At 45.6% G+C, this 9,310-nt stretch overlaps 1 protein-coding gene across 1 annotated transcript; it reads left to right on the top strand.

Moving 5' to 3' along the window:
* Nucleotides 1–2,060: 2,060 nt before the first annotated feature.
* amer2 (APC membrane recruitment protein 2) lies at nt 2,061–7,510 on the top strand. Its single transcript, XM_032503746.1, has 2 exons — nt 2,061–6,924; nt 6,955–7,510. The coding sequence occupies exon 1, from the start codon at nt 2,246–2,248 to the stop codon at nt 4,319–4,321; it is 2,076 nt and encodes a 691-aa protein (XP_032359637.1). The 5' UTR covers nt 2,061–2,245; the 3' UTR covers nt 4,322–6,924; nt 6,955–7,510.
* Nucleotides 7,511–9,310: the final 1,800 nt, after the last annotated feature.

Raw genomic sequence — 9,310 nt, 5'->3', positions numbered from 1 at the left:
TCTTAGCCAGCCATCTGCTGCTCGTAGTCAGCTTCAAGTCCATCCAATAGCCGGCGGACCAGCTAGCATGGCTATAGGGCACTCTGCTAGAGTGTCTGATGTATCTGAAAACCTGCACACTGGGCGACTGACTGACTGGCAGGAAGACAAACAGGCTGGGTGTCTGACTTGTTGGCTGAGCGGACAGATTATCTTTCTAATTGGGTGAGAGCATAAGGAAGATATGCTGTAGCGCCTCACTCTGAGGAAGCCCTCACCTCAAAATGTGTTTGTGTGGGTGTGAGCTTGTCTGTAGATCTGTGTGTGTGTGTGTGTGTGTTGCCTTGGGTAGATGAATGCAGACATTGTTTGATAGCAGTGAGCTGGAAGAGGAGAGCCTGTGCCCAAAGCAACTGGGGAGGAGGAGAGAGAGAGAGAGAGAGAGAGAGAGAGAGAAAGAGCAGAGGAGGGAAGCAAGGAGGGGAGAGGAGGTTTGTAAGTGGGTCGGGGTATCAGTGAGATTCATGGGGGGTTGGGAGGATAGAATAGGCAGGAAAAAGAGCACCCACAGTGGATCACGCTCAGCATGCAAACGGGGAACTCTGGGTGAATCCACTGCAGGCGAGGATGACACACAGTTTTTGGAAGAGGTACCTTCAAAACAGTAGCCCAGCAGGAGATATGGGATGCGCTAGTTTAAAACCTCTTCTTTGTTATTTTTCAAGGCATGCTTTAATACATCAATGAACGCAAAGTTTATCTTCGCACATTTGCAGAAACATTTGTTTCATTAACATACTTTATCATTATATGTATAGGAAAATAACAGCAAGGCAACAAGTTAAGGCTACACACAGTGAACACTTGATTTTTCTGCATGCCCAAAGAAACTCTGCTGGTTGCCAAGGTAGACGCTAACAGTATAGCTAATGTAAAAAGAAAGATTGTAATGTTGAGTGGTTACAAACACATGGACACACACACACACACACACACACAGGATGATAGGATGACAGTTAGATGCTCAGACACCTGGTCTTGAGTATCCATATGGAAGAGGACTCAAGGCCATATGGCCCATATGTCTAGCCCAAACTGTTTTGGAGGCATGTCTGAGCCGTGTGTGTGTGTGTTTGTGTGTGTGTGCGTAATATTTATTTTCACATCCTCAATCATATCCTGGTTTAAACCCACATACTGTTGATCAGCACGTCTTTTTCAGTACGTCTTGTATTTGAGTCCTCTAATTCAGGCTTCATGCTTATTTGCATTTACTTTGAACTTTTCCATGCTCACACACACACACACACACACACACACACACACACACACACACACATACACAAACACACACACACAAACACACAGGGCTGGGTGAAGTAAGTAATGCTGATCAAATTTATGATGTCAAGCCACTGTTTGCATCAAGCTTTGACACAACTTACCTCACAGGATGATACAGTATGCATGTATGCAGATAAACATCTTGTAACAATTCAAAATATTCTGATCTAAAACTTGTGCTAAGTCTGCTTTTTACTTGTTCGATTTTACCCACCTTCATGGCCTATGTTCCACAGACATATATATACAACATCAAATCTAAACAAGTATGCATGCAGTCTTTTTAATTAGTCATTCCACTCTGTCTCGTGATCCACTGAGAAAGCGTACTTAAACATATTGAGCTTGTGTCTAATCCGTCATAATTCATCTGTGGGTGCGTATCTTTGGGCTACTTACTGAACACACTAAGACATGTACAGTGCAAACCCACACAGACAGACATGCAGGGACGAAAGCAGTGAATGTAGGGCTTATAAATAGATGAGTTGTTAAAACAAATCAGCAAAGAGTGCATTGGTGACAGGGAAGGTAGAGGAAGAGAGGAGGAAGAGGATGGGGGAGGGTGTGGAGGACAGACACTGGCGCCCCGCCAACGTTGATGAAAGCTGCTTAGCCCACCCAGTTGCCATGGATACAGTAAGGAGCAGCTCCCAGCATGTGTGTGTGTGTGTGTGTGTGTGTGAGAGAGAGAGAGAGAGAGGGGGGGGAGGGGGAGGGGGAAAGGCAGGCAGATAGACAAAACCAGCAGGCAGGCGTCGGAGCAAGTCAGAGTGGGAGTGAAAGAGCAGCAGACAGCAGGGTGGAGAGAGAGAGGGCGAGTGTATGTGTGGCCATTGAGAGAGAGAGAGAGAGAGGGGACAGAAAGGCAGCAAGAGAGCTAGAGGGAGACGATAAAGTGGGAGCGATAGAGTGCTAGATAATGGAGGTGCATTCGGAGTGTGTGGAGCCTCCTGTGGCCCCTCAGTGTGACCCCCAGCCCACAGGAAAGATCAACAAAGCTGCCTTCAAACTCTTCGGAAAGCGACGCACCGGATCTGGGATGGCCAGCTTCTTCTCCTTCAGGAACAAAGGGTCTACAAACAGCGCGAACAACGGGAATTCTGAAAATGGGAATTCTTTAAATGGAAATGGCTCAGCGGAGTTAGTTAGGAGCAAAACCCACGATGGACTAATGAGTTCTAACAGTGATGCTGACGGACAGAGAGGGGAGGGGCTTGCTATCCTGGAGGCGGGGCCGGTGAGGTCCCTCAGCAAATCGCTGAGTTTCTTTTCTCTACTTCGAAGAGGGAGTTTTAGATCGAGTGAAAGTGGAGGGGCGGGGCTTGTCAGAAGAGGGAGGGGCCTAAAAGGCTTTTTTAGCAGCATGCGATGGAGACGCAAGGAAAAATCTAACGAGGGAGAGGGGGAGGAGGTGGAACGAAAGACAGAGAAGGATGGAGATATTGCCGACTCTGAAAAGGTAAAGGATATAACTCTCACCCTTGAACCGCCTCCGCATCATCACCAAGTGGATTGTGGGAATGCAGAGGCATCACCTAACACAGAGACTCTCAGTACTAGTGTTACCATGACACCCCCACACTGTGTTGCCATGCCAGGGCCATCTGGTGAGCCAGACTCCCCCTTTCCTTACACACCCACTGACTCGCCACTGCGCCCTCCCATCCAAAAAGCCAAAGCCTCACTTTCCAGCCTCACCCCCTCTCTCGCTACACCCCCTTTGGATCGTTGCAGCACAGGTGACCCACCCTCAGAACCTTCGGTGGATCGCCTCTGCTCTCTCCTCTTTACTGACGTCACATCCCTCAAGAGCTTTGATTCACTGACAGGCTGTGGTGACATTATTGCTGACGCAGACGAGGAGGGGCCAGTGGGTAATGGGGGCAGTGGCACCAGCAGCAGCAGCAGTGGTGGAGGAGGGGGGAGTGTGGGAGCAAGTGTTGGGAGAGCTGTTGGTATCACCAGTGCCATGACTCGGGGCTCCCCAACCAAACCCCCTCTACCTTCCCAGCTGACTCAGCCCATGTTTTCCGTTTCTGCCAGCTCCGTGCCTTCTTCCCTCCCAGCCCGGGCCCGGGCGCCGCCTCCACCACAGCCGCACCCAGCCGGTAGTGGTGTGGTGGCCTACATGGGTGGAGGGGAAGAAATGGCAAGTCCAGAAGGAGTGGACGATGCAGACATGCAGGGGCTCTGGCACATGCTCCCCTCCAAAGGGGACAGCTCCCCTGCTTTGCCCCGATCACACCAACCTGCCTCAACCACCCCGACTTCAACTTATCCCCCACGTGCCACCTCCAACCCTGCCAGCAGCCACCTGCCCTCAGCGCACAGGAGCGCAGACCGAAAGGTACCCCAGGTGAAGGCGTTGGGGCTCAGTAAGATTCCTGTTGTTGGTGCAGCAGGAGGCCGGGCAGCTAAACCCCCCCTCCCTCACACACATGGCCGTCATCCCACATCCCCTGGTGACAAAGAGCCACTTAGTGATGAGGGTTACTGGGACACTCCCTCCGCAACGCCCACAGCAACACCTGATGAGAGCGGGCTGCAGCGAAACCAAAAGCTGGCCCTATCACGCGACAGTTGCTCCGGAGACCACCTGTACGACCTTTACAATGATCCTGAAGGAGAGGATGAAGAGCAGGAAGGAGATGAAGATCTTAAAAGTACTCCCTCTCCATCCACTGAATACAAACTCAGCCCCAGCTCCCATACATCTCCTCCTTCCTCCTCCTCCTCTTCCTCCTTCCAATCAATGAAAGGCAGCACCAGCCTTCCAAGGGAATCCAAGATCCCAGTAAGTAGCAGACAAACCCCACCACCCCACTCTGAAAGCCAGTCAGCCCTGTCGTCTGTTCTAGAGGCTGAATCCCCTCCACCAAAGACCCAGGCTCAGCCTCCCCCGGCTCGCACCAGAATCCCTGTATCCAAGGTGCCCGTCCGTCGTTCTGGAAACAAACCTGGCAGCACAACCAGAGGAACTGCCCACAAGAAGTAGCTCCTGTCAAACGGGTGATTCCCGCCTACTAACTGATGAGCTCGAGTGTGCATCACTTTAGTGTTGTTTATGCAGAGCCAAAAGTTTTCCCAGACCAAGAAAAATGTTGAGCTGTAGAGTTAACAGCCTATAAATTCCTCTTGAATCTTAAAAGCTCTCATTCCTTAAGTGTTTTGGCTTACGACAGGCTAGAATAGAATAAGTGGTTTTGTTCACTTGGGAAAGTCACGAGGAGACTCCAAAAAGCTGGGTTAACACTTCACAGCCCTCACTGGAACTTTGGAGCTTGACTCTTGACAATCCATGGACACGCGATAGACACATTTGCCTTGTAACTCCCTGGAAAAGCTCCTGACCTGCTGAAAGTTCAATGGCTCATGACTGCACACTGCAAAAACAGAAAAAAAGCAGAGCACCTTTTATCTTTTACATTTTTCTTATGGAACTCCACATGGCATAACATAATTTGCTCCCATGGACCTAATCTAATCAAAGTTTGTCATTTTGTCTAATCTGTAACAAATTACCTCCTAATCATTTAATGTTAGAGCCAAAGTAAAAAGTGATAAAAATAAAAAGCAACAACTGAATCTTCATTTCACAGCCTCTGATGAACAGACTCAACTGTATCCACAGCCTGGAATAATCCACCTTTTTTTGTTGTTGTATGTGGATGTTTTGCTTTTTGAAGATGGTCTTCTTCTGACCGCACATTGATTATTAAACTATGTGCAAAAATATGACTGAACACTGAGATCTGGTTTTCTTACTTACTTGCTACAAAGCTACCCTGCAGATGGCCGCACAATATCTTGTGGGTTTTTGGCTTCACCCTGTTGCATCTGGATCTCACGTATACCCCACTGCACCACCCGAAGTACATCCATAGAATCTATTTTGTCTATCTCTGGGATTTACAACTGTTGAATTACCAAGGAAACCTGCAAAACTATCGCAATACTCAACCTGGAGGGATCCCTTGCACTGATACTTCAATACCCACACACACACAAAACAGACATTCACACAAACATTTCCTCTCCCTCTCCGCATGCAGTGCCACACACACAAGGCACAAAGGTCAGGGAACATCATCTAACACTGAACAACACCGTTTGGCGCTGTCTTCGTAGTTACTCTGGATGACTTTCTTCTCTAAGGACACACTATTTTTTCTAGTTAGTACTTTCTTCTTCACTGGATTTCATTCTGTTTTTATAGTTTCCTTCTTTTGTCCTATGCTATACTGTTTGGATCTTAAACTGTGATTGCACCAGCTTCTCAATGCTCTGCTTTCTGGTCTTTCTGTTCTTCTCTACTAACATATTATACAGGCTGATGTGAGTGGATGACAGTTTTTAGAACACGCCTGCAAGTGTTTTTTAACTAGACTGTGACACCCCCGTAACGTAATTACCTAGATTACAGTAATTACCTTGATTACAGTTTATAATACAAAGCAAAACTTGGGGTCTAAATCAGCTCCTTTCCCCTTCCTCTCCTGGCTGTTGTACTAACAAAAATTGTACAACTTCAGTCTAGTAACCATTGCAGCTGTGTGCAAATCTGAATGTAGCTTGACATCATAGTAGATCATTGGTCAGCTGTGTTGGTCTGTTTTCCTCTTTGTCCCTCTTGTGTGGGGGCAAGACAAATGGTGGAGTTTACTGTTTTCTAAGTCCCCCGTGCTCTGAAAAATGAAGACAAACTACAGCACAGTGTGTCGAGCCTTGCAAAGCACCACTTGTTTTAAGAATGAGGGGGTGTGTTGCAGTCCTAAAAGGCCTTTGTATGTGATTCAATGAGAAAAGTTACATGGAGCAGAGTGTCCCTACCCTTCAGTTACAGTAAAGAAAGGGGTTTTCGTAGGAAAGACATTTGAGAGATCTCAGATTTCTCTGATTATAACCACAGGGATACCAATGACACCAAGGGTCATTCTAGTTCATAATAGCTTTCCATCTCATTTAGAATGTGATGACTGATCCACAACACCGCTCCAGGTTCAGATATCTTTTCAACCCCCTGACAGCGTGGTGCAGGACAGGCCATGGGGTAACCTGATCCCAGGTCTGCAGTAAGTGTGCTTCTCACCCAATAAAAAGGACAGGCTATAGGTCATTTGGGAGGAAGAGAAAGATCATGTGACTTATTGTTTTCTCTGCCTACACTGTGCTCTTGATTTAATATGCAATCACTTGTATTTACTCTTTTTTTCAAAAGAGTGATTAGTTGGAAAAGGATGGTGACTAAAAGTAACGTTTTGGTAATTGAGATGAGTAACAATCTAAACCTTTAAAGTATTTCTGGTAAAAAAATAAGAAAAGAGTATTTTCTTCAAAACATGTTGAATAGTGATGCTTGTAATTTTACGTTATGACACTGCCACCAATCAAATGATATTAATGTTAAGATTAAGAGTGAGTGGGGAGCTATGACCTTGGTCATTGTGCATCATATTTCAACAGGTTTTGTTCAGATACGGCGTCCTTGTCCTTGTTTCAAAATGTTCCCCAAGTGTAAGAGTGGACCTTTGAGGGACCTTGATCTTGTCAGGATTTAGAGAAATGGCGGACCCAAAAATGCAAAGACGACAGGGCAGTGTTGAGTTTGGAGATTTGATAAATAAAAAGGGTATAACAAAAACAGTCCTGAAGCAAGCAGGCAAAAATAGTTCCAAAAAACGTTGAAGAAACAAAAGACCAGGCATCCAAATAAACTGGAACACCGAGACAAAAGGGGTAGAATTACACACAATGATCTGACAACAGACAAAGACCACAAGGTAACGAGGGAGAAACAAGGGAAAGGTGACACGATGGGTGAGGAACAGGTAAAACACTTCAGGGTGGGGCAGACAATCACAAATAATAAAAACAGGGTAAAATGCAACAGAAAGCACATGAGACAGTAAACAACGAGGAACTGGGAAATACATTAACACAATAAAACAGAAAAAAACTATAACAGAAAACCACAACCATGACAGATCTGTTGCACTGGCCTATACACAGTAATGACATCAACCAAAGAGGCCATTCTTTTCTTTCTGATTACAAATCCGGGCCTTTATTTGGTCATTTTCTGCAATGAAAAGCGTATTATGTTTTCCTTTTTGATGTAATCGTCTATTCACAGTGTGAAATCTTTCCACTTTTCATATTTAATGAATAAAACTGTTTGCGCTGATAGATGAGCTCCTGCCTTTTTGTTACCACATCTAAACAAGAACCCATACACTTTAATGTCGGAGGCTTTGTGTGCTTGTGTAATTAGAGCAAAACCAGATAGAGCCTCTCTCTCATCAACTCCCCTCCTCCATCTTTACTCCCCTCACATCCTGGTGTCTTAAATCCCCAAGGAGTAGGTATGGTGGGAGAAAGGGTGAGAAACAGAGAAGCTTTTGTTGATGTGCAGCATGTGGCATTTGTGTTGTGGCGTCACACTTGGAGAGAGGTCTGCTTGGCTTGGGTGTAATAGGTTATCAATACATTTTATTGATTGCTTAGATGTAAGTCCAATGGATGTGTCATTGTCTGCTGTCAGTCTCTAGTAGGAAAAGATACATAGAGACAGGCACAGACAGCCAATGTGGGGACAAAGACAGACAGCTGATGCATGTGGATATGGAACCTGTGCGTTCTGAATATAGATGAAAGGGAGCGTCTCATTGTTTCCAGGAAGACACATGTTGCTGGAGAACGCTTATATGTTGTTGTTGTGGTGTGGGTGCGCATGGATGTGTAGAGGAAGGAGGATTTGGTGCAGTGCGAATCCCCTTTGTGATGGTGCAGTAAAAACCCCCCTCCCTCTCTATCCAGCTCTCTGTTTCTGCACGCTGAGGTTTATGTAAAAGCCTTACGTAAGACCATAACACTCACTTGTACCAGCCCGCCAAATCAAAGCTAGTGATGCTGACAGTGAGGATGGTGTGTGCCGGTGCCTGCGCATGTGTACATCGGCTGAACTCATCATTAATCTGCTGCCTGGGTGATGTATGTGGACACTCATCCTCTTTGTAAGTCGTGTGTGTGTGTGTGTGTGTGTGTGTGTGTGTGTGTGTGTGTGTGTGTGTGTGTGTGTGTGTGTGTGTGTGTGTGTGTGTTATGATGCATAAATCTGGTATTGGTAGGTGCACAACAGAGAGGATTTAGTTTGTGCTGGACAACAGTTTGTGTAAAAGACACTGAGGAGAGAGAATAAAGGAGGGAGAGAGGAATGCAAAGGAAAAGTATGTTTGTGTTAGTGAGGGTTTGTCTTGGATAAAGTGCTACTGAACAACGCTTTTAGTTAGTCGACAACTTTCGATTACCCACAAGTAGCAGTAACAGCATAATGGCATGCTAAAATGTAGTGTAATGGTGACACGAGAAGAGAAGAGTCACTAAATCAGCAAAGTGACTCACTAATGCCAGTTACAGCACCCTGTCTAATGTTCGCAAACCTCAGCTGACATTAGCCACCAGCTACTATACCAGGGTGACGTGGCAAAACTGAGTGTGCTTAATGGAACAAGGGTGAATTTGAATGCTTAAAAGTTCAACTTTTTTATTTTCAAGACTACGCCTGTGCTGTTTCTTCTTTACGTAGTCTTTAATATAAAAGGTATGAGTGCTTATACATATGGTTAATGTGTAGCCTATTGCCAATCATCAGTGTGTTGTTACGTAAAAGCTAGTGTCTAGGTGTTTTCATTAAAGTGTGTCTTTCTAAAGAGCTAAAACAAGATACTGAGATTTTTTTGTTGGTGTTCCAAGCTAAATTGTAAAAGAATTTAAAAATTTAACAAAACTAGGCCTATATCTTTGTAAGTATTCACTTAGGACTGATGCTTTAAAAGCATACTGATGACTTAAAGGTCCCGTGGCATGAACATTTTACTTTATGAGGTTTTTTAACATAAACATCTGTTCCCCCAGCCTGCCTATGGTCCCCCAGTGGCTAGAAATGGTGATAGGTGTAAACTGAGCCCTAGGTATCCTGCTCTGC

This window comes from Etheostoma spectabile, chromosome 22 (assembly GCF_008692095.1).
Source record: "Etheostoma spectabile isolate EspeVRDwgs_2016 chromosome 22, UIUC_Espe_1.0, whole genome shotgun sequence".
Lineage (NCBI taxonomy): Eukaryota > Metazoa > Chordata > Actinopteri > Perciformes > Percidae > Etheostoma > Etheostoma spectabile.
Note: the sequence above shows the minus strand (reverse complement) of the source record. Positions and strands in the feature narration are given on the sequence as shown.